The sequence below is a fragment of the Rhinolophus sinicus genome, chromosome 17 (genome assembly GCF_057876585.1).
Source record: "Rhinolophus sinicus isolate RSI-liver-muscle chromosome 17, RSI-T2T, whole genome shotgun sequence".
NCBI lineage: Eukaryota > Metazoa > Chordata > Mammalia > Chiroptera > Rhinolophidae > Rhinolophus > Rhinolophus sinicus.
In genome coordinates, this window is record NC_142517.1 from 109,685,194 (window position 1) to 109,709,061 (window position 23,868).

Here is a 23,868-nt window from a genome sequence, read left to right on the forward strand (position 1 = left end):
GTTTCATGTGGCCATCAACGGCATTCGAGAGTTTGAGTTCAGCCCAGACTCAGGCACCTGGCTGCTCAAGTTTAAAACTGGCTGTGGCATTATCAGCAGTGCGAGGTGGCTTACCTCTCGGGCCAGTTTCCCACCTGCAGATCTTTATAGGATTAATGAGGATTAAATGATGTAATACACAAAGAACAGGGTCTGCCACATCTCAAGGGTTGGGTGAGCGTTAGCTATGATTAATGCTGCTGTTGTTAGTATACTTCCCCTACGTCGGACAGATGGAGAGATGTGACTAGATGGGCCCCTGTGCACTTGGAGAGTGGAGCAGAGCTCCTTACCCCTTGGGAAAAGGACACCCACCCTGAGGTGTGCCCCAGATTGTCCCGGTGCTGAAAGGACTCAGATCAGGCAGCAGGAGGCCAGATCCTGTGTGATCGCGGGTAAGGCTGGGGCCTCAGTCTTCTCTTCTGTCAAGGAGTGTGGGGTGGGGCATGGTCTATACCTGGGAGGGGCTTAGGCAGCTACCCTGTTTCCCCAAAAATAAGACCCGGTATTACATTATATTATTTTATATTAGACCCAATCTTATATTATAGTAAAATAAGACTGGGTCTTATATTAATTTTTGCTCCAAAAGATGCATTAGAGCTGATGGTCCAGCTAGGTCTTATTTTCAGGGAAACACGGTAGCTGCCTATTTGGAAGACATCTATCTGGATACACCTAATGGCATATTTTTTACTTAAAGGGTTTTGTACTTAAAAGTTTTACAAAGGGTAAAGGATTAGAAGATTCTCCTTTTTTCTTCATTACCTGCTATAAAAACTATATAAGGTTGTCTGCCTTCTTTTGTTCTTTCCTTCCTTCCGCCCTCTCTTCCCTGTTTCCCAAAATATTTGTGACAGTTTATAGGAAACACCTATATAAATTAAATAATGAAACATCAGGACCAGGAAAACCACAATTTAGAATAGACGTGATGACCTGGGTGCGGGCAGGGACAGGACAGAATAGTTTTGTGCAGCAGCCTGTGGGCCTCTGTTGAAGGGAAAATTGCTGAGCTTCCCAGAAGCCAAAGGGAATGGAGAAATCCAGCCATATGGCTTGCTCTCACTAGAATTCAAAGCCACTGTTTCACTGGCCACAGTTGCCTCTGCTTCTGGGTGAGAGTGTCTGGGACCCTAGCCCTCTGCCTGGATGAATGGACAGGAGGCATTATAGGGACTGACCTCAGGCCTGGGCAGGCTTTGGGGGAGCAGGGCAGACAGTGAACGCTGAGGGCTTCGCTTGGATGGGGACGCCGGCTGGCTGTGGTGATAGAGTCAACAGCCACTTGTCCCTCCTTAGACCCTGGCATAGACATCTTTGGAGGCCAGGACAGGCCGGCGAGTGGCCCATGTGTCTCTCCCTCTAACAGCCCTGGATTTTCCTGTGTCTCATTCTTTCTTACGGTTTCTGGGGACTGGTGTGCTGGAAACCTCAGGGGGTGTTTATAGAATGCAGGCCCTGGGAGGCCCCACTGTGCTCTGCCAGGGGCTTACCCCTCTGATGAGGGTGGCACAGCCCCCACACTGGCCTCTCCATGCCTGTTTCCTGGACAAAACTGTGGGTAGAGCCTTTCGTGGCTCGTGGTCAGTGCTCGCGCAGCATTTGTGGCCACTGCTAGCCAAACAGCGGTGATGGGCAGGCCTGCACCGCTGGACTGCTGTGAGCACTGGTGGGGTGGCTGCCTCCTCCTCAGTCGGGGTGGGCGTGGGGACCATAATTGGCACTGGGTTTGCCCCAAACCCCCACTTAGCACCCATAAGTACAGGCCACCTCCAAGGTTAGCTGAGGATGGGCTTTGGGGGCAGCGGGAGACGTGTTCTACTCTCCAGCCCCCATTTGGTTGGGGGCCCCAAGCGGGGCCAAGGCCACTCCCTGAGTCAAACAGACAGACCAAGCTAGTGTTGCCAGGATCCTATCCCCCTCAGCTGCCAGGGGAGACCTGAGTCAGCAGGTCTGCGGCCTGAGGCAGGCTGGCGGCAGCCGCAGGGACAAATTGGAGGGTGTAATCGGACAGCGCATAGTTTTCCACTTGCGTCTTCAGATTCCGCTCCACATGAGCCTGTCTCCCCTGGCCCAGTCTGTTCACATCTGGAAAAGTGAGAGGTGTGTGTGTGGGGATCAGGCTGCCATGGCCTGCCCTGGCCTTCTGCCCAGGGGTTCAGTGGCTGCAACTGAGAAGTTGAGGCCGGTCTCAGGGACTTTGGCCTGAGGTCCCTGAGAGGGGATCCTCTGGCTCTGGGCCATCTCCTGACAGAACTTAGGAGCTGGGCATACCAGGTCCCATGGCTGGAATCGTAGGTTGTGAGATGTACAGTGGCCAGCAAGTTGCTAAACTTCTCTGGGCCTGTTTCCTCCTGTAAAACGAGAGCAGTGCTATGTGGGCAGGGTTCTTGGGGAGGTTCTACAGGGGTTCTGTTGGCTCAGCACCCAGGGAGCACCCACTGATGCCTGTCCCCTTCTTCCCTTTTCGTCTCAGCACTGGGGGAGGCAGAAGGATGAAGTGGGGAGAAAGTGGGCTTGGCAGTCGAGCCCACCTGAGTGTGAAACTTGGCTCAACCCCTTTCTACTGCATTAAAGCCATTTAGGGTTGTTTTGAGATTAAATGAGTCAATGCCTGTTGGCCCGCCTGGGTTGGGGTGGGTGCTGTGTTGACGCTCTGTCTCTAAGCACACACCTCCAGGCTTGCCTGTCACAGGCCTTACTCTGTGGTACTAGTAAGTCTCAGCTTCTGGCATCACGCAGGAAAATCGCTTTTGCATGTGGCCTTATTTTGGGAACAAAAGGTCACTTTTTGTACCTCAAGGGCCAGTGGGGCATTTGAGCTGCCGTGTGGCAAGGGGCAGCCCACCTAGGATCCTGACTGAGGGTAGGGTAGGGCCTCAGCTGAGCAGACCCTGCCCCCGGCCCGTCTCCACTGTGGTGCATCTGAGAAGTGGGGAGCAGCTGGCAGCCAGGCTCGGGGATCTTCCCGGTCACTTCCAGTACAATTAGCCGTCTGACACCCCTCAATAAGAGGCCAGTGCATGTACCTCCTGGGACAGGGAGCTCACGGCCTCCTAGCCTGGGCCATGTGTGGGCAGCTCTGATGCAGGGAGACTCTTTCCCACTTGGAGCTGGCATCTCTCTCCCCATGATGCCTCCCCCACACAATCACACTGGGGCCTGCATTCTGGGCCCCCAACCCATCTGCCCCCCTATCCTGCAGTGGCCAGAACTACCTGAGGCCAAAGATGGGTTTTCAGTCCCCTGTCCCTCTGTGGGCAGGGCCCAGAGCCCAGTATGCTGCAGAGCAGAGCTTACGCTGTGCCCCTTTGTTCTGGGCACTGCCCAAGGTACACAGGGTCCTTCTGGTGGCCACTCTACCCTGCATCCATGGGACTTGCAGCACTCAACCCTGTAGGCCGGCCCCCTGCCCCCACCTCCCTGCCGCATGCTGCTCCATTGCCTGCCCCCACCTCCCTGCCGCATGCTGCTCCATTGCCCGCCCCCACATGGAGTCTGTGCAGAGCTGAGGACCTACTGTATGTGTGGCACGATGCCAGTTGCTCAGTATACATTCTACCTTGACCAGCTGACACCCACTGTGAGGAGCACCCCTCCAGGACAACACACCTGGGGCCCGAGTACCTTGTGTTACTAGTTTCATTCCAGGGATATTGATGAGTAAGGTGCTGTCCTCAGAGAGCTCAGGTCCGGCAGGGCACAAGCAAGCACAGTAGACTGTGGAAAAGGCTGAGCACCTACTGTGTGCCAGGCCTGTGCTAGGCCCTGGGGTACAGCCATAAGTCAGGTGGACAGCCTGGGCCTCACAGAACTGACATTCAGTCAGGAAAGAAGCAATAAACAAAACAAGTAGATGAAGATGTCTTGAAACAGGGGTTAGAGGCAAGAGGATACAACTAGGAGGGGTGATAGTGCAGCAGAAGGAGCCATGTGACCTGGGGTGGTCAAGAAAGGCCTCTCCCTCGTGGCGGGAAAATGGTGGATGGGAAGGTGGGAGGAGAAGCCGCAGCGAGTTGGAGCTGCCAGAGGACCTGAAGAAGAAGCAGATAAACCTCTGAAAAGTAAGACTCTTTCTTCCAGTAATGGAGGGGACAGTTCCAGTCTCAGCACTGAGAAGCAATCCACTGAAGAAGGCGCTGCAGACCTCCCAACAAGGCCTGCAAAGACCTCCAAGTTTGGACTCGCCATGAACAGTCAGAGGACAAAGAAAGCCCCAGCCGTAGCCATCAAACTTGGATCAAGTCAGCCTAAAGAAATGCTTCCAGCTCTTGCTCTTTCAGTAGCAGCAGCTTCTGTTGAAGACAAAGGGAGAGAAGCAGAGGAAATGCCTCCAGAAGCAAAGATGAGAATGAAAAATACTGGACGGGATGCACCAGCATGAGCAGGACCAAACACCTTCAGTAAAGGAAAGCATGTGGTTTCTGAGGACCAGAAGCTATGGGAGCAGAATACGAAATCTCATCTTGGAAATGTCCAGGACCAAGACAAACGATGTGTTTTGAAATTGGGGTGTGGTGGATGTAAAGTTAAAAGGAACAGTTTCCTTTTTAAAGAATGGTACAAGGCTATCTTTGGAGCCGCCTTTTATTTATTTATTTATTTTTAAGATTGAGTGGTACACTAATAAATGAGAGTTTGAAATTAGAGGTAATTTATGTTTTATATACAGACTTCAAGACAGTTGCTAATTTTGTAGTTTCGTGTGATTAGTTTCCAAAGGTTACAGATAATTTTTTAAAAATCAGAAATGGTACCTTTTTAAGAATTATATCTATTTTTAGACATAACTATCAGCACTTTAATAGGGAAGCAAAAAGTTATTGTCTGTTTAAACTGCAAGCAATTCCTCTCTAACTTAACTACCTCGTTAACCTAAACTTTCTGGCTCCCAGGAAACAGCCTTAAAGAGAAGGGAGTATTGTATTGGTAGGAAAATGTTACTGGACTATTGACTGAAATGTGACTGGACTATTAATTAGATAAAATTAAAATATTGCTTGTTTTCCTACTGGGCATTTGTTTTCTTTCAAGTCATAAACTAGATATTGCATTGCTACCAGTGGATACAGATGCTTAGCTCTTTAAAAAATTTTTGTTTCTTAATTTAATGTAAACTGTTGAGTATTTGAAATAGGCCACTTCACCGGAAAGGGTCTTATCTACCTTCATTAGTCTTCAAAGAACAACCATTTGCTACCAAAGTAAGTCGGTATTTTGAATGTGCTTCTCTTGGGTTTTGTTATAGCTATAGCTAGCTCCTTAAGCATTTCCACCAGATCTTGAGGCAAGTCATAAGGAAGCTATTTCTTTTAAAATACCAACCACCACAAAAATTTGTAAATGTATATAGTACTTAAATATTTGGCTGTTTTGTTTTTAAAAGGTAACAAACACCAAAAAAGTCAACATTGTATGAAGATGGAAAATGAAAAAGATGCACTTTTTGTAACTTTGTCGAAACATTTAAGTTACTTACTTGTGAAAACCAATTTGATTTGAACATACTATGTATATACTTAAATCATGCTGTAGTACATAGTACATATAGCACATAGTAAGCAGTGGCTTCTCAAAAGTACGTTTTAGGTACTAAAAATAGAAGCAAAGTAAATGCATCTTTAAACATTTTATGGAATCTTCCACCATTTTGTTAAGCTGTGTGTAGTAGGGGTGTTTGTTGTTGTTTGTACTTTGTATTGCATATGAATTCTATTTTAATGTGACAGTTAACCACATCTTTAAAAGCATAGTCATAGATAAAAGAAAAATGCAGTATAATGATTTCCTCAAAAAACTACAATGTTATACGAGGTAGGACAATTATAAGTTCGCAAACTCATCCTAAAAAAAGTGCTACATACCTCATTGCTGAATATCACTACAGTCACCTTCGAAGTACTCCCCTTGGGAAGCTATGCACTGACACCAGTGCCTAGACCACCCTTCAAAGCAATTTTGGAACTCTTTCTGCAATGGCCATCAGAACTGTCATCATATTACCCTTGATGTCTTGAATGTCATCAAAGTATCTTCCTTTCAATATTTCCTTTATCTTTGGGTAAAGAAAGAAGTTGTTGGGGGCCAGGTCAGGTGAGTAGGGAGGGTGTTCCAATACAGTTATTTGTTTACTGGCTAAAAACTCCCCCACAGACAGTGCTGTGTGAGCTGGTGCATTGTTGTGATGCAAGAGCCATGAATTGTTGGTGAAAAGTTCAGGTCATTTTTGTCTAACTTTTTCAAGCAGCCTTTTCAGCACTTCCAAATAGTAAACGTGGTTAGGTCTTTGTCCAGTTGGTACAAATTCATGATGAATAATCCCTCTGATATCAAAAAAGGTTGACAGCAGCGTTGCAACAGGCTCATGAACTTACTGTCATACTTCGTTCTCGCAGGCAGCTTCAAATTGTCTACTGGTGGTAACTAAGTAATAACTCAGTCCTTTTAATAATCAATAACTCCAGAGAAGCAGCATGTATGTATTCCTAACACTTGTTCACTTGCATTTAAATTAGAGTAAGCCCCAAGTCAAACAATGGAAACATGTATAGAACTATTCATTCTTACTTACCTGGTTTAATTATATCAAGATACATGAACTTAACTTGCTTTAATGAAGGCAGACTTCATTTTTGTCCATTTTACCGTTTATGTTGAATAATCCTACATATTCTTTTCTTGACTTAAATGCAATATTAACCGAAGGTCAAGATGGGAGAGAGAAACAACTGAGATGAATGTCTTTACTAAAATACCAATAAATTTGTCAAACTCAAAAAATAAAAAGGAAGATAAAAGAAAGGCCTGTCCCAACTCTCATAACTGATGCGGTCCATCCATGCAATGGAAAGTTATGCAGCCATAAAAAGGAAAGAAGTGCTGATGTGACATGGATAAACCTTGAAAACCTTGTGCTGAGTGAAATAAGCTAGTCATAGAAGACCACAGAGTGTGTGGTTCCATGTACGTGTATGTGAGTGTCCACAGTAGTTAAGTCCGTAGAGACAGTAAATGAGTATTTATCTAGACTGGGCACAGGAAGAACGAGAGTGATTGCTTAATTAGTATAGGGTCTCAAAGATCAAAATGTTCTAAATTGTGGTGATATTTGTACAGCTCTCTGAATATACTGAAATCATTGAATTGTACATGTTAAATGAGTGAATTTTATGGAAAGTGGATTATATCTTGATAAAACAGCTTTTTAAAGAAAAGCAAATAAGGCCTTTCTGAGAAGGTGGCCTTGAGTTGAGAGTAGCAGGAAGGAGTGATCTCGTGAAGATCTGGGGAAGAGACAACAAATAGCAGGTGCAAAGGCCCTGAGGCAGGAGGGTGCCTGAAGAACACTGGGGACGCTGGGCAGGAGTCAGGGAGGAATGTGCAAGGCCAGATCCTTTTGAGGGCTTGAGAGTGTACTGAGGTGAAGGGACAGACAGTGCAAGGTTTTAAGCAGGTTAATGACATGATGTGCTTTCTGTTTCTGAAACAATCACTCAGGCTGCTTTGAGGAAATGAGACTGTGGAGAGGGAGGGGCAGGGGCTGGGGGAATGGAGAGACTAGTTAGGAGGCGGTGGCCACTGTCTAGAAGAGGGATGATGATTGATACCCAAAGGAGACAGACCAGCAACCGGGAATTCAGATGGAAGGAGAGGCTTCCTGGAGGAGGGGCCTGGGATGGCCTCTAGGAATGGGGGTGGACAGACGGGGGCAAAGGTGAAAAGGCCTTGGGTGGCACCAGCAGTGTGGGGAGCTGAGTGCACGGAGACCTCTGAGCCTGGCCTGGCCAGAGGAGACCAGGCTGACTGCCACCCTGGGTCCCATTTAGGCTAGAGCTGCTTTCAGAGTAAGTAGGGCAGCCTTTCTCCAGGGCTATCTTTGTCCTGCTTGTTCATGCTGACCCTCAGTGAGAATGTTAGCACCGGAGTGGTCGGAGACCCAGAGTGGCCCAGTGTTCTGAACAAAGCAGCCTCGCAGAAACTCGAGTGGCCGCGAAACGCGATCGGCCACGAGAGACCGGCCAGGGAAGGAGCTGTATTATTTATTGACCAGAGCCTCTGGGGCCTGCCTGTTGAGGCCATTTGGACTGGCCAGACCTGGAAGCAGCCGCCTGGACAGTGTCTGGGGCCCAGTGGGAGGGCAGGCAGGGGCCCCAGGGTGCCTGGCACTCTCTCCCCGGGGCGTGGTTTCCCGGATGCTGGCTGAGCAGGGAGGAAGTCAGACTTCAGGCCCTGCAGAGGGGTGGCCCACAGCTTCTCCCCAAGGACCGTGGAGACAGGCAGGGCGCTGGGGCTTCAGGAAGACCTCCGCCCCATCCCCTGTGACACTGTGAGTACCAGCCGCCTGGCCCAGGGCAGGGAGGGGGTCTCGACTACCTGAGAAACCTGTAAAGAGCTGCCAGTTGTCAGGGCAGCCTGCCGTGCTTAGGGTCTCTGGGTTCTCGTCAGGGTTTTTGTTGTTTCTTGGAACTGTTTTCTTCAATCTGTTCTCACTGCCTGGATGACACACAGGCCCACCCTGGGCTCAGGAACCCAAGGTGTTTCCCCACAGCTGCCTGAAAGGCAGCCTTAGCTGCGTGAGGGAAGTTTTCTCACTCCCTTGGGCATTAGACCAGCGTGAGGCATAGGTGAGGGTAGACAGTCCAAAGACCCTCAGGCTGGTTTGTTCTTTGCCTGGAGACCTCACAACAACCCTAAGAAAGAGGGACTCTTGACAACCCTATTTTACAGTTGAGTAAACAGGCCTGCAAAGGTCACACAGTTTTCCAGGGCTCCTGGAGTGTGGTTGGTGTCGTTTCCTTCTCCAACTGCTACCCCCTTACCTCCTGGAGCATAAGCTTCAAGCACATGGGGGTTTGGGCAGAGGGAGCAGAAGGCTTCCTCAGGTTCCTTCCCCCCCCCCCCCCCCGCATTTCCTGCCATCTGTCAGTCCATTAGGGTCGACCTTGGGCAGGTCTCCCCTTCAGTAACTCCCCAGGGCCATTTCCCCATCTGTGCAGTGTCCCCTGGGGTCCCCATGAGGTCAAGCTGACAACTTCAGCTTCTTTCTGAAATGATCCAGAGTAGAACCTTGAAGGCCTGCAGACCCCCGAGGCTGGGAGGGACTTGAGGGACAGTCCCTAGGTGGGTGGGGCAGCTTTGAACACAGAATGAGAGATTTGGTGATGCTCTTTGGTGCTGTCCCTTGGGAAGTCCCCTTTGATGAGATGGGGACCTGGGGCCACCTGCCCTTCAGGGAGACTCCCCACCTAGTCCTGCTTCCCCAGCTAACCCTTGCAACAACCTGGAAAGGGGAATGACTACCACTGCTGGTTATGTGGCAACTCAGGGCCCAGAATTGTCAGGATGTCCTTGCAATGTCCCACAGTGGTTGTAAGTTGGGGAGCTGGGATTTGAACCCAGAGTGACTCTGAGCCCCTCAGTGCATCATGTGGCCTCTGTCTGGGGTGCAGGGGGCAGGGATGAGTGAGCTCATGACTTCCCCATTACTGGGTCTCAGCTTTTCCATCAGCAGTGGGTTGGACTCCAGAGCTAAGGAGAGGGCTGTCTGCCCCACTGGCACCTAAGAGTGAGGGGAGGTTAGGTGACAGGAGTGAGAGCTCCCAGGGCTGCTTTCTGAGCTCAGTCAGCAGAGGCATCCTCTGACCCATCTGTAGAGCCCCTGATGACCCCAGTGGCCAGGGGCTATAGGAGGACCCCAGCGGTCACGCAGCTCAGAGCGCAGGCTCCAGTCTTCAGTTTGGTGCTCTCTGGCAGTGACCTGCCTTTGTTAGGCTTCAAGGCACAAGCTGGGGAGCCTAGCCAGGTGGTGCCTTTCTGAGAGGCCGAAGGGAAGGTCCATTTCAGTCCAGCTGGGCAGAGGACGCCCTGAGGACAAGGCAGAAAGTGCATGACCAAGAGCTAGGATAGCTGGGTTGTGGAGCAGGTGTTTCTGTTGGCCCCCCGGGGACCTCAGAGAAGCTCCTTCCCCCCCCCCCCCCCCCCCGAGGTTCCATGTCCTCAGCTGTGAACTGGCCAGGAGGAGTCAGGAGGCTTGAAGTCCTCCAGGACTCCATGCAGGGTCAGGCACCTCACTCGTTCATGAATTTAATCATTCTTCACCTACTGTGTGCTGAGTACCTACTGTGAGCCAAGCATTGTGTTGTCTCTGGAGATGCAAAAATGATAAAGAAACCAGATAAAAAGGAGAAAGGGGTAGACAACAAGGGAGGGGGTCTGGTCGGGCATGTTTTATTTTTGTAGATACACGTTGCTCATCAGGCAACAAAAGCAGCCAACACACCAGATTCACAATGTCACAGATACCAGTGCTTAGGATGCAGCAAAGGTAAACAGTACAAAAGAAGTGGGTGGGTTTGCAGTTGATTTAGAGAGCAGGTGGCGGACAGAGAACGCCTGAGGCCTGCTGGGGCTGCGGGGTCCTGGGGCTCTGAGCAGAGCACAGCGAGCGGGCTGGTTCTGTCGTCGGGAGCAGGGAGAGAAATCCAGGCTTTGAGGAGAGACAGCATCCACAGCCTGTCCTTCCCTGGAAACATCTGGAAGTGTCCATGCCAAGTCTCAGTTATAACGTGACCCTCCTCAGCGTGGCTCTGCTAAGAGAGATCCTTTATGCTCAACGTAACAGTGGATGTGCTCCTAACCTCTGAGTGGGATGTGCTGTGTAGATGATAGTGTCCAACAAAGCCTGGTTAGGTCCAGGCTCTACACCCCTCCTGTGCTAGCCTGGTCAAATCACAGGCCTTTCCTGAGCCTCTACTTGCTCGAGCATAAAAGGAGATTGCTTCGTGATCACCAAATAAATTCTGGCTTGGCAGGCCTGCCCCTGCCCTCCCCCTTTGCACCTTGAAAAGCCTGCATCCTTGGAAGCATGAGGGGTCTCCTGCATAAGAGGCTGCCTGTGTGTCCCTGAATACTCTCCAGATGACCCTTTCCTGGGAAATGAGCCCCCCATCTCCCAGAGGCCTGCCAGCCTCATCCAACTTGGAGACCCTCTTCTGGGCTTAGAGTGAGTGGGGAGTATGCAGGACCCCACCCCCACCATCAAAGAGCTCGAGGAGTTCAGCCTTCAAGACCCCTGGCCAGAAGTAGAGTTACTACTAGGCCAGGAGGGTCAGTCATGTATGGGCGGGGTATGCATAGGGCAGACATGAGCCCGAGCTGGAGCAGGGGTCTGCTGAGCAGGGTCTGCAGGCCGTCAGACAGACGAGGAGGGCAGGCGGATGGTCCACACTGTGGCGTCCACTCACTGAGTCCTGGATGGCCAGGCAGTGTGAGGTGCCCTTTGACTGTCACCGAAAGTCTGTGTATGTTTGTGTGTAGGGGGTAGGGTGGGGGGATTCATTAACTCCAGTTGATGGATGAGCAAACCAATGCCTAGAAATCCATATCAGTGTTGCTTCGGCTGTTTCTGGGGAAGAGGTGTACTGCTGGGCAGAGGGGAGTGTCCAGGCTGTGCCCAGCTGTCATCTGGGCCTGGACTTTGGGGCGTGGTCAGGCTGCTGAAGCAGGAGAGCCCAGACTTTGGTGTGAGTCACAGCTCTGCTACCTTCGTAACCATGTGACCTTGTGTGTGCCAGGTCACCTTACCAAGCCTCAGTTTGTCATTGAGGACCCTTCTAGTTGAAAGAGAGAAAATCCAAATCCAACAGGCTTACACAGAAAAGGGGCTTTGTTCATTGGCTCATGGAACTGCAGAGTGTAGGGGTAACCTTAGGGGTCACCTCTGCTTTCCTCCTTGCTGGCTTTTGTGGGCCTTTGAGAGAGGCCCACTCCCTATAGGGTTCCTGGCTCTGTGCCTGGCCGACTGTGCGACAGACCTGCTTGGTGAGCAACATGCTGTTTATGTCTTGGGGGTGTTGACAGTACCCTGGGGGATGGAACAAGAAAAGAGGAAGTCACCACACAGTGCTGAGATAAGGGGCACTGCCAGGCCCATGGAAGCCCAGCTGGAGCACCAGAGTGCACGTCCGGACAGGTGCTCCAAAGGCTCCCTAGAAGAGGTGGCAGCTGAGCTACATTTTGAGGGCAAAGGAGTTGCCTAGAGAATGAGAAGTGAGGAGTGGGGCTCAGGTTGGCTTAGGGCCCATCCACAGTGGGGCTGACCTGGCTGTACCGGTTCCCAAAGCTCCTAGTGGGGCTCAGAGATCAGGAGGGGTGCCTGAGCAAGGGCGAGGGGATGGCTGAGCCTGCAGGCGCGTGACAGGTGGCCCAGCTTCAAGGCTGGGAGGACATGAAAGAATGAGCACTGTAGCTTTCCATATGGTGCCTCACTCCAGCCACACAACAGCCCCTGGAGTTTCCTCATCCCCACTTTGCAGAGAATGAAACAGGTACTGGAATAGGTCTTTTATAAATAAGTCAAGCATATTTCCCCACACACTTAGAATTTGGGACTCACCCATTGACTAGGCTCAGTTCCTCTGATCTGCCTTCTAGAGGCTACTGGGATGCCACCCTTGGCAGGAACGTATGGGGAAGTCACCATATTCAACACAGTTCTGTGTTGAAACACCTTCCTAGCAGACTAACCACCAAGACTCTGATCACACTGGCAGCCGGAAGCAAACACAGTAACTCTGAAACCTGATGCCTGCAAAACAGGGGTCATGTCATAGCCAGAGGCAGAGGTCCCGTGCAGAAGTGAGCGTGGGTGGCTCGTGAGCAGCCAGCGGTTCTGAGCTTTAAGTGACAAATTTTTAATCCACTTCCAAGCTGCCCCTAAACAGTGTGTTCGCACATTGCGGAGATCAGCTGGGGGGGAACAGGAAGACGGGTCAGATCCCAGCCCATTTGGTGCTGTAACCCCTTGGGGCAACCTCCCTTAACCTCAGTTTCCTCATCTATCAATGTGGGACAGGACTTCACAGGGTGTGGATTAAGTTACATATGCTCGAGCATGCCACATGCAGTGAAGCAGTGGCTTGATAAATGTCACTGATTACTATCCCCAAGTCAAATTCATGTTCTTGGTTTGATTATAACATTTTAAAAACTGTCATCTTTGCAACCCTGGGCTTGAGCCAAATTGGAAATTGTTTCCTTCAGATTCAAGTCCCCCAAGGACAGGTGCTGGCTCATTTGGTCCTGCATGCACCAGTAAGGCCTGTGGTTCAGGAAATGCACTTGGCAAGTTAAAACCAATTTTGAATTGGTCAAATTCTAAGTCAATTCAAGATGTTTATTTCTTAAACAATACAGTGAGGTAGTGATTTTTGAACAGGTAAAAACGAAGTGGACTTAACTGCAAGGATATAATTAGAGAGTGGGAGGAAGACAGAGGTAGGTGACACTGATACTTCAGAGTGGTGGAGGGGTCTTTAGGGGAATTTCTGGGGGAGGTGACATCTGAGCTGGACCTGGAGTGTGAGCAGGACCTGAGCAAGTGGAGAGAGTGGAGGAGATATTGGGTGGAAGCTGTTGGCTGAGTCCACACGGTGTGTTTAGGTAATGGCTGTCAGTAATGTGTGGCATGGGGTCTGGGAGGGTTGAGGGCCAGAGTCGAGGTCAAAAAGGAAGGCAGGTGGCACCAGAGCTGGAGTGCTGGACTCTCTCTGTGAACACAGAGGAGCCATCGGGGGTCTGAGCAGGGAGGCTGTAGTAACTAGTACTTTTTTGGTTGCAAGGGATAAAAATAAAGAAACAAACAGAACCCAGACTTACTAGCCAAAGGCTGAATTTATTGCCCTCTATTTCTGAAATGGACAGGGCTTCAGGTACAATTTGATTTGGGGCTTAAACTTTGTCTCCAGACACTGGTGTCTTTTTCTCTTCTTTCATGTCTCATGACTTCACTCCCAGGCAGCCTCTCTGTCCAGGATGGCTCCTGCTGCTCCAGGCTTACAATCCTCTTATAGCTAATGATCCCAGCAGAACTCCCAGGGCAGACTCCCAGTGGCCTATTTTGGGTCACATGCCCACCCCTGGGCCAATCACTTTGGCAAGGGGGCGGGATAGTCTGGAGTTAGGGGTGGAGTCAGGTGACAAACTGTATGAACTAAGAGTGGAGGAGGGGGATTCACCAAAGAAAATTGGGGTGCCTCACTCAAAGTGAGAATGGAGGCTGGGCAGGCAGAAACATCCACCAGTGTGATGTGATAAGACCTGCCAGGTGCAGTGCAAGGTGACTTGACATGCGTCATGCCTTCCTGTCAGCCTCATCAGGTAGGGTTTCTTATGATCCTGATTTTGCAGATAAGAAAACCAAGGCTTAAGGAGATGCAGTCACTTGCCCAAGGTCACACCATTAGCAAATGGCCTCAAACTCCAAAGCTGCTTGACCCCAAAGCCCAGGTTCTTCACCATCTGCCCCACTGCTTTACAGTAATCAGATGTGAGTTTGAAGAGGATGTCTTGGGGTGGAGGACTGACCAATAGGGGCGAGACTGGAGGCAGAGAATGAGGCCGGAGGCTGGTGCCATGTGTGTAGAGAGGAGGGGCCCTGGGACATACAGCTGTGGTACGCTACAGACCCTTGTTCTCAACCACTACCAGCTTCGCTGTTGTTTTCTTAGGTAGACAAATGCATTTGTTATCAAATCAGCAATACATATATACATATACACACACACACATATATATATACATATGCACACACACACACAAATATATATCCGCATATTAATTACTGTGCCTACTAGTTTCTGCTTGGGGTTATCTTAGTGGGAGGGTGTGAAGTGTGAAGCACTTGGGCCTGCAGGCTGGACTAATGCTCAGGGTATGGGGTGCCTCACTCAAAGTGGCATTTCCTGGGGAATTTCTGGAGGAAGTGGTCAAAGGGAGGTGACCACCCTCCTGGCTTAGGGCCAGGGTCCGGAGTCGGCTGGATGGGGAAACAGCCACTCCTCACTTCCTTTGCCGCCCTAAGACTTCCCAGGCAAACAGGCCCGCCTCCCTGATGCCCTCACAGCACGTCAGAGGGCATCCTGCCCACATCCTCATTGCACAAAGAAGAAACTGGACTCTGGCCTCTGTACACAAGTAATAGTAATAGCTGTTGTTTATGGAGCGTCCGTGTATGTTGGGCACTGTCGGGCCCTCTACACAGAGCATGTTATCCTCTTGTGTCTCATATTGTCACGGTGAGCTTCTCGGTGACATGCCATTCTCTGAGTGCCCACTGTGCATCAGCACAACTGTATTTAATTCTCACAGCAATCCCATCAGCTAGGAATATCCACCCTATTTTGCAGTTGGAGAAACTGAGGCAAGCCAAGTGACTTGTCCACATTCCTTGCCAATTGGAAAGTGGCAGCATCAGAACGGGGACCCAGAATTGAGCTTTCCTTTGGGATGTGGAGGGCTAACCAGTGTAGTGGGTAAGGTGGGTGGAGAGAGGCTCATGTGCTCCCACCCCAGCAGTTGCCTTCTCCCGGGCAGTCTCACTCGTGATGAATGTGCTATATGTGTTTCTGTTAGCTTTTGCTGTGTAACAAACCACCCAAAATGTAGTGGCTTACAACAGAGTGGTTTCTTATGGTGCATGACTGTGCAGGTTGGAAAACACTGGTCTCCCTGTGCTCACTCATTTGCTGCAACTCAGCTGGAGGGTCAGCTGGTCTGAAAGGTCCAAGATGGCCCCACTCATGTGGCATAGTTGGTACTGAGGTACCTCAGCTCCTCTACTCGTGCCCCAATCTCCCCAGCAGATAAGCCAGCTTCCGTCCATGACAATTTGAGGGCAGTTTTCCAAGAGCTTAAAAATGGAGCTGCCAGGCCTCTTGAGGCACAGCTTCGGAACTGGCCTACTGTGCAAAGAAAATCAGATGATCAAGGGGACAGGGAGAGGACAAGTTCCCTGTGGAGGGGCCTGTGTACCAGGATAGAGGGAATCCGTGGCCATATTTTACAACCGCAGAGTGTGTATCATTAGGATTTTGCTGGGTTCTTATTTTACAAAGTTTGGGGTGAGGGGAGCAGGTTCTAAAGCCAAAACAACCCTGGTAAAATTACTTTTGAAGACCCCTTCTGTTGCCCATTGTATAGAGTCCCTGGCTTGTGTACCCTGCCCTGCAGGGAGCTCCAGGCCCACGGAACCCTGAGCCGACCAGATGAGGGAACTGAGGCTTGCCCAGGTGTTCCAGCCTTTTCGGTGGGAGGGGGACCCCAAATCCCAGCTGGGAATGGAGGGTGGTCTAAACCAGCAGCTCCCCTTCAGCGTACTCTCTCTGTGTTCCCACTAAGCCTCTAGGGCACCACTGCCTAGGACAGAAGCCACCAGGCATGGAAGCTATTTAAATTTTAACTAGTTAAAGTTAAATAAAAAAATGTAAAACCTCGGTTCTCCATCCCCACTAACCACATTCTGAGTGCTCTGTAGTGCACCAACTATGCCTCAAGAGGCCTGGCAGCTCCATTTTTAAGCTCTTGGAAAACTGCCCTCAAATTGTCATGGACGGAAGCTGGCTTATCCGCTGGGGAGATTGGGGCACGAGGAGGGGAGCTGAGGTACCCCAGTAACAACTATGCCACACGAGTAGGGCCATCTTGGACCTTTCAGACCAGCTGACCCTCCAGCTGAGTTGCAGCAAATGAGTGAGCACAGGGAGACCAGTGTATCTGCCCAGGTTTTCCAACCTGCAGTCATGCACCATAAGAAACCACTTTGTTGTAAGCCACTACATTCTGAGACCACACAGCTAAGAAGTGGGGAGCCAGGAGTCACTTCTTAGTGACTCCTTCACGCAGCCACCCACCTTCAGGGTCATCCAGGTCCCCTGAGCAGGCTGCTTGGACCTTAGGAGGGACTCGCCTCGTCTCAGTCACTGCCCTGGAGGGTCTGCGGGGCTGCTGGGGGCAGGCGGGCTGGTAACACATGGGGTCAGGGTGGGAGCCCCTCCCAAAGGCTTGACTCTGACCCACCCTGTCCTACATGCAGCCAGGACAAGGACATGTGCTGAGACGGAGCCCTAGGGCCTCACCCTCTGGAGCAAGGCCCTCGCTCCAACCTTGTCCTCCCCACGTCTAGCGAGGGGCCCCAGTGCACCCCCCAGTAAAAGGAGGGTGCCTCGTCATCACCAAACGCTGTAAGAAATTTCCCTAGACCACCCCCACACACACATGAAGGTTAGCTACTAAGAACCCACTTTAGATGAATGTAAAGTCTATGAATTTTATTCATTGCAGCAGCATCTATTCTGGTTTGAAAGATGTTAATGTATGAAACAGTACTTGTTTGGTCTACTAGCCCTGTTGGGTGTGCATAAGGGATGCAAGATCCCCTAAAAATAATTCAGGGGCTCCTGGCTTAGGAATCCCCAAAACCTCCAAGAGCAGCAATCTCTGAGCATGGAGGGGTGGGAGTGGAGATAGCAGGGGGCCACCTCATGGGATTTGCATGTGGCCAGCCCTTTGGATAGCCCCATGCGGGCCTTTGAGGTGGGAGGGGAATGAGGTACTCCCATCCCTGCACCCCTCCCCACTTCCAGCCTGCAGTTACCCTGCCTACCACCTGCTCTTGCTGGTTAGGTTCTGCGCTCTGCTGATCTGAGATGGCCCAGTGTATCTGCTATGCCCTCAAGGCTGTGGGCCCCAGACTGCCAAGCTGCGACCCTCTTTGCTGTGTGGGGACAGAACTTGACATGTTTATAATCCAGGGAACAGAGATGATTCAGACACCAATACCTGCCCTCCATGGCACTGTGTCTAGTGGGAGCTGGGACCAGGGTACAGCTGAGGTGTTTCCACAGCTCCTTCCCTCTCCCCCACCCCAGCTGAACCTCAGCACCTCAAGGGCAGCGATTGTGTGTGTCTGCTTCACAGCTCCTCCCTTGCACATTGTAGGCACTCAATACATATTTGCTGGGTGAATGAATGAGTGCTGTGGAAAGGCATGTGTCCTACCGCTGCCCTCTGGCTGTTGGCTGCATCTTCTCTCTGAGGGTCCCACAGACGTGTCGTGAACAGGGCATCCCCTGTGTGAGCTGTGTTCACAACTAGATCAGTACTTTTTCTCCTTTTGGAGTCCATGCATTTTTTTTTTTATGGTGGATTCTTTAAGAGTTGTAAGAGTTATTTTGTAATAATTTCAATCTTCAAGAAAACTTATAAGAATAATACCAAAAAAAAAAAAATCTCCCATGTATCCTTCACTCAAGTTCATCATGAGAAACATTTCACCAGACTTTGCTCTCTCATTTTCTTCTCCTAGAATTGTTTGAGAGGTCATTGCAAACATGCAGTGTGATGAGTTTACTCTTGAATAGTACTTCAGCATGTATTTCTTAAGAGCAAGGACATTCCCTTATATAACCATGGTTCAATAGTTAAATTCAGGAAATTTAACACTGACACCATAGTAGGATCTAATATACAACTTATAGTTGCATTCCACCAGTTGTCTCAATAATGCCCTTTATGTCAAGTTTTTATCCCAATCTAGGATTTTGCTTTGCATTTAGTCATCATGTGTTTTCTTAAAGCTTTGTCAAGGTATAATTTATCTACCATAAAACTCACTCATTTTAAGTGTATAATTTCATGATTATTAGTATATCACCACAATTTTAAATTATTTCTACCATCCTGAAAAAGAAAACAAGCACTATTTTCTGTTACCCCTAGCCTCCAACAACCACTTATCTACTTTCTGTCTAGAGACTTGCCTTCCTGAGCGTTTCATATAAATGGAATTGCATAGTATATAATATTTTGTGTCTTGCTTCTGTCACTTAGCATGATGCTTTCAAGGTTCACCCCTGTTGCAGTGTGTCAGTACTTCATTCCTTTTTATTGCTGAATAATATTCCTTTGTGTGGATATGCCACATGTTGTTTATCTGTTGTCCCCAGTTGATGGACATTTTGGCTATTATGAACAATACTGCTATGGATACTCACAAGTTTTTATGTAGACACATGTTTTCATTTCCCTTGAATAGCTACCTAGGTAAGGAATTGCAGTCATATAGTAACTCTGTGTTTAACTTTTTAAGAAATACCCAACTGTGTTCCACAGCAGCTGCACTATTTTACACTCCCATGAGCAATGTATGAGGACTCCAATTTCTCTATATCCTCATCAACACTTGTTATTGTCTGTCTTTTGATTATAGCCATCTGAGTGGGTGTGAGGTGGTGCCTCACTGTGGTTTGAGTTTGCATTTCCTTGATAGCTGGCTAGTGATGTTGAGCATATGAATGCTTGTTGGCCATTCATATATCTCCTTTGGTGAAATATCTATTTAAACCTTGTGCCCGTTTTTTAATTGTATTGTTTTCTTATTATCGAGTCACAGAGTCCTTTTTATATTCTAAATGTAAATCTCTTTTTGGTTATATGATTTGAAAATATTTTCTCCCAATCTGTGACTTACCTTTTCATCTTGATAGTCCCTTTTGAAGTGCAGGAGTTTTGAATTTTGATGAAGTCCAATATATCAATTTTTCCTTTTATGGCTTGTGCAGTTGGTGTCAAAGCTAAGAAATCATTGCCTAACACAAAGTCACAAAGATTTACTCCTATGTTTTCTTCTAAGAATTTTATAGTTTTAACTCTTATATTTAGGTCTTTGATGACTGAGTTAACTTTTATGTGTGATGGAAAATAGGGGTCCCAATTCATCCTTTTGCAAGTGGATAGCCACTTGTCCCAGTGATATTTGATGAAGAAACTCTTTTTTTTTTTTCTGATGTATTATCTTGGCACCTTTGTCCATTTGACCAATAGACAATTTTAAAAATATTATTTTCATGAAGATGACAACCTTTCCCACTTTCACAAAAAATATGTTCCGATTACCTGGATGACTCTCTAAAAACAGTTCTGCTGCCTGATTTCTGTGGCTGCCTTTCCTATTGTTTATGAATATGTGGTTATCGAGGTATAGCATCATTTAACTTTGGATGCAGTGGCTTTTAAAGTGGGATCTGATGAATCTTACAGACTGTATTCCTAGGGATCCACCAGATCTTAAGTTTGAGAAACATTAATGTATAGCCATTTCTCAGATAGGAAAGTAGAGGCCCAAATAGGGAAACTGATATGTCCAAAGCCATGCACCTGTGAGTACCACAAGCCAGCACAGAGGCAGCGTGGGGTAATGATAGCCAGTTAGGAAGTCACCCCCCAGAGCCTTGGTTTTCTCATCTGTAAAATGGAGGGAGCACCATCCATCTCGAAGAATTGCCAGGAGTTGAGATAGTGTGGGCAAAGAGCCCAGCACAATGCCTGCCTGACACAGAGTGAGTAGTGGAGGTTGTGTTACTACATTCCTGGGGCTGTGCCCACCACCTGGCTCTCCATCTGGGCTCTCCCCTCCTCCACAGCACCTGCTCTCCCCAGCAGAGTAGCCCCTGAGGGCTGATTCCTGGCTCCAGCCTCACACACCTCACCTGCCCCATTGCTCACCTATTTATTGTGCACAGGTCTGTGGCAGACCGTGGGCTGGTGCTGGCAAAGCAGAGGTGACTCCAACACCATCCTTGCGCTGAGGGACTTTGGGGAAGTTAATAGACCGATTAGCTGATGGTTCCAGAACTGTGTGGCCATTTTTATTTTTATTATTAATTGCTAACACTGAATTTCTGCTATGTGCCTAGCCCTGTTTTAAGCATTGTCTCAGGGTATACAGGGCACTGTGAGAGCCAAGATGTCCAGAGGTGGTGACATTTTTGCAGCTGGATGTAAAGGGTGGGTTTGGACTTCAGCTAACAGACAAAGGGACATGCACGTTGTGGGAATTTTTGCTCATTTGATGGGTGAAAATGGTATCTCATCATTATGATTTGCGCATCTTTATAAGTAAGGTTGTGCATGTTTTGTAGGCCATTTTTATGGGCCATTTGTATGTTTTTCCTTTGAACTACCTAGTAAAATCAGATATTTTTCTTTGGAGTTCATTTGTTTTTCGTACTGTTTTGCAAGAACTCTTTACATATTGAGGAAACCATGGGAATAGTATGTGCAAATACTCTCATGAAACGGCACAGTGTGCTCAAAGGGCACGAGTACAGCTTGACTTTGGGGGAAGCAGTGAAGAGGGAGCCAGGTCGGGGCAGACACCAGTTCCAAGAGCGTAGGCTTTATCCTCCAGGTCTCGGGGAGCCATGAGCAGGGAAGGGATGTGATTGAAAAATTGCTTTATATAAGGGACAATCATGGACAGAAGGAAGAGCTAGATAGGTAAATTGAGGCCAGAAAATGCAGAACCTTGAATGTTCAGCTGATGAGCGGCCACTTGGATTGGTGGGCAACAGGGAGCCCCAGAAGCTTCTGGGTGATGCCTGATAGTGGGATGGGAGTGAACCGAGAGGCCATGAGGATGAGAGCTGCCTGTGGAAAGGATGGGACGGGATGGGGGCCGAGGCTGGTCTCTGGATGGGTCAATGGCTGCTTTCCAGGATGAGTCTGGTCCCACTGACATCTCACCTCCACGTGGGTGCCCAGTGCTGTGTCTTCTGTCCCAGCTCCATAAGACTGGCCTCTAATCCTGACAGATGGGACCATTGCCACAGATAACCTGGAGAGGAAATGTGAACCAAGAGTTTCCGGGTGGGGCACTGTGAGTGGGAGAAAGAAAAAGGAACAGCATATTGGCAAGTCAGGAGGGATCTTAGAAGTTATGCAAGCCAGTGTCTCCAAGGCAGCAGACCTTTGGCCTCTGCTCCCACAAATCCAAGGTTGGGAGCCCCCTACCTCCCCTGCTGCCTTTCCATATCTGATTGGCTCTCTCAGTGAAAAGGTTCTCAGGCTGGTCTGGAGTCAGGGGTATAAGGAGCCTTGGCACTCATCTTACCTCGTGCTTCCTACCCACTAGATAGAGAGGATCCTGAGGCTCAGCAGGAAGATGATCCCCCCGTCAGGTCACACGTGGAGTTATCCCCAGCTCATGTCAGAGCAGGCCCCGGAAACCAGACTTCCCAACTCTATGTCCAGTTTCAGAAAAACAAACAAAACAGTAGTTCATGCATATAATGCAAAAAAACAGTTACTTTTTTTTAATACCTGTAAAAAAGATTTAATTGGCCCATGAGACTGTACTTATGCTCAGATAACCCCTGGTGACTTTAAAAAAATGAACTAATCCTCAGAAAAGTGTAAAATGAAAGGTTAAAGCTCCTCACCTACCCATTCCACATAGCTCATCATTCTCCCAAAAGGTAGCCACCAATAATAGTTTGTTTTGGTATGTGTGTATACTGTGGGGGGGAAATTCGGACATTCCATGTATGTATAACCTTTTAAAATATACACAAAAGGGATCATAACATACATGGTCTTCTTGCCCTTTCCTTGTCCACTAGAAATGTGTCTAGTGGAGATCTGTCTGTCTCAGGACAAAGTCCAGTGTGCTGGTGTGTCTTCATACAGTCCCTCCCTGTTGGACACCAGAGGTGTTTTCCTTTGTTTGCTTACTCTTACCCAGAATGCCGTGTTGACTGTCCTCGGATTGTATAGTTTTGCCTTGAGAAAAGTTGTACCATCTTACAACTCACTTGACAGTGTTTTTGAATGCATTCATTTCTTCCCACCTTCAACAGCAAAAGTATTATCAAACTTGTTCATTTTTTCGCAAGTTGGTAGATTTTTTTAAATGGCAAGGATGTTGTATTTTGATTTGCATTTCTTTAATATGCATTTAATTACAAGGGAGATTGGATATATTTCTATGAACTGCTTGTTCCTATCTTTTGCTCCTTTTTCTAATTGGCTAGTCATCTTTTCCCTAACAATTTGCAAGAGCTCCTATGTATCAGGGAAATTACCTTTCAGTTCATTTTCCTCAATTTTTGTCATATGTGCTGCAGACTTTTTCTTAAGTTTACCATTTGTTTTTTTTTACTTCGTGGTATTTTAAAATTTCATTTTGAAGTTTTCATTTTTATATAGTTAATCAATATTTTCCTTCATGGCTTCCAGAAATAAAAATATGTATACGGCTCATTTTATATAACCTTTTCACACATTATCGTGGTTGATCCTCACAGCAGCCTTTGAAGGGAGGCAGGGTGGATTTTCTTTTTTTCTTTTTTTTTTTTTACCATCAGTTCAGTTTTACAATGAATGCAAACGAGGTTGAGAAAGGTAGTGGGACTTGCCCAGGCTGAACAGATTCTCCCTCTTCTCACTTCCCTCACCTGCCTTCCACCAACCAAGTAACTCACTCCTAGCACTGATAACAAAGGATGTGGCTTCTGTAGTAGAGCATTTTGGATTATTAAAACTATAAGCATCTTTTCTTCCTCTAAGTGCTCTATTAAAATATTTTTGAAATTATAAATTCATAGTTCTCAAAAACAAAACCTCCCACAATACGGAAGAGAGAAACACGGGGTTTGGGGTGGGGGCTCATGCTTTGCACAAAAAGCCCCCCCCCCCCCCAGTGACTCCAGTCCTGTTAGCTGTGAGCATCAATAAGGTGCCATGGGCTCACTCTTGCCACAAGGTGAGGAAGACCTGCCAGTAGCTGAAGCATTCCTTATTCGTTTCGTTTGTCACCAGTGCCTTGTATATTCCAGGAACACCTCAGGAGCTTGATAAATGCTTCAAGACAGGAGATCCAGGTGGTCACACAATCCACTTAGACTTCTGCAGCCTCATAGGCCTGTGTTCAAATCTCAACCGGCTACTTAGCAGCTGTGTGAGTGTGGGCAGGTGACTTACCCTCTATGTGCCGCAGTGTCGTTGTCTATAAAATTGGGATAATACTTTCTACTTCAAGTAAATTAAATAAGCCTCATAAAGTGCTGAACAAAACGTCCACCTCTCATCTCTGATCTGTCATTCCTTGCTGGCTCCACTGTCCACTCCCACCTGACCCCAATGTCCAGAGTCATGAGATATCAGAGCAGAAAATGGAGCTCCCTTCCTCCCAAAAGCTCAGTGAGAGGGGAA

The 23,868-nt window shown here is 48.4% G+C and overlaps 1 protein-coding gene across 14 annotated transcripts in view; it reads left to right on the forward strand.

Annotated features, from left to right (window-relative positions):
* Positions 1–23,868, forward strand: part of IQSEC1 (IQ motif and Sec7 domain ArfGEF 1) — a 486,955-nt gene that overhangs the window by 357,099 nt on the left and 105,988 nt on the right. For 2 of the 14 annotated variants that reach the window (XM_074334162.2, XM_074334241.2), the window contains exon 1: positions 8,215–8,368. The exons of the other annotated variants lie outside the window; for them this stretch is intronic. In XM_074334162.2, the coding sequence (XP_074190263.1) occupies positions 8,235–8,368 (134 nt within the window). In that variant the 5' untranslated portion in view covers positions 8,215–8,234. Of the gene's footprint in view, positions 1–8,214; positions 8,369–23,868 lie in introns of those variants that run through there. 14 annotated transcript variants of the gene reach the window in all.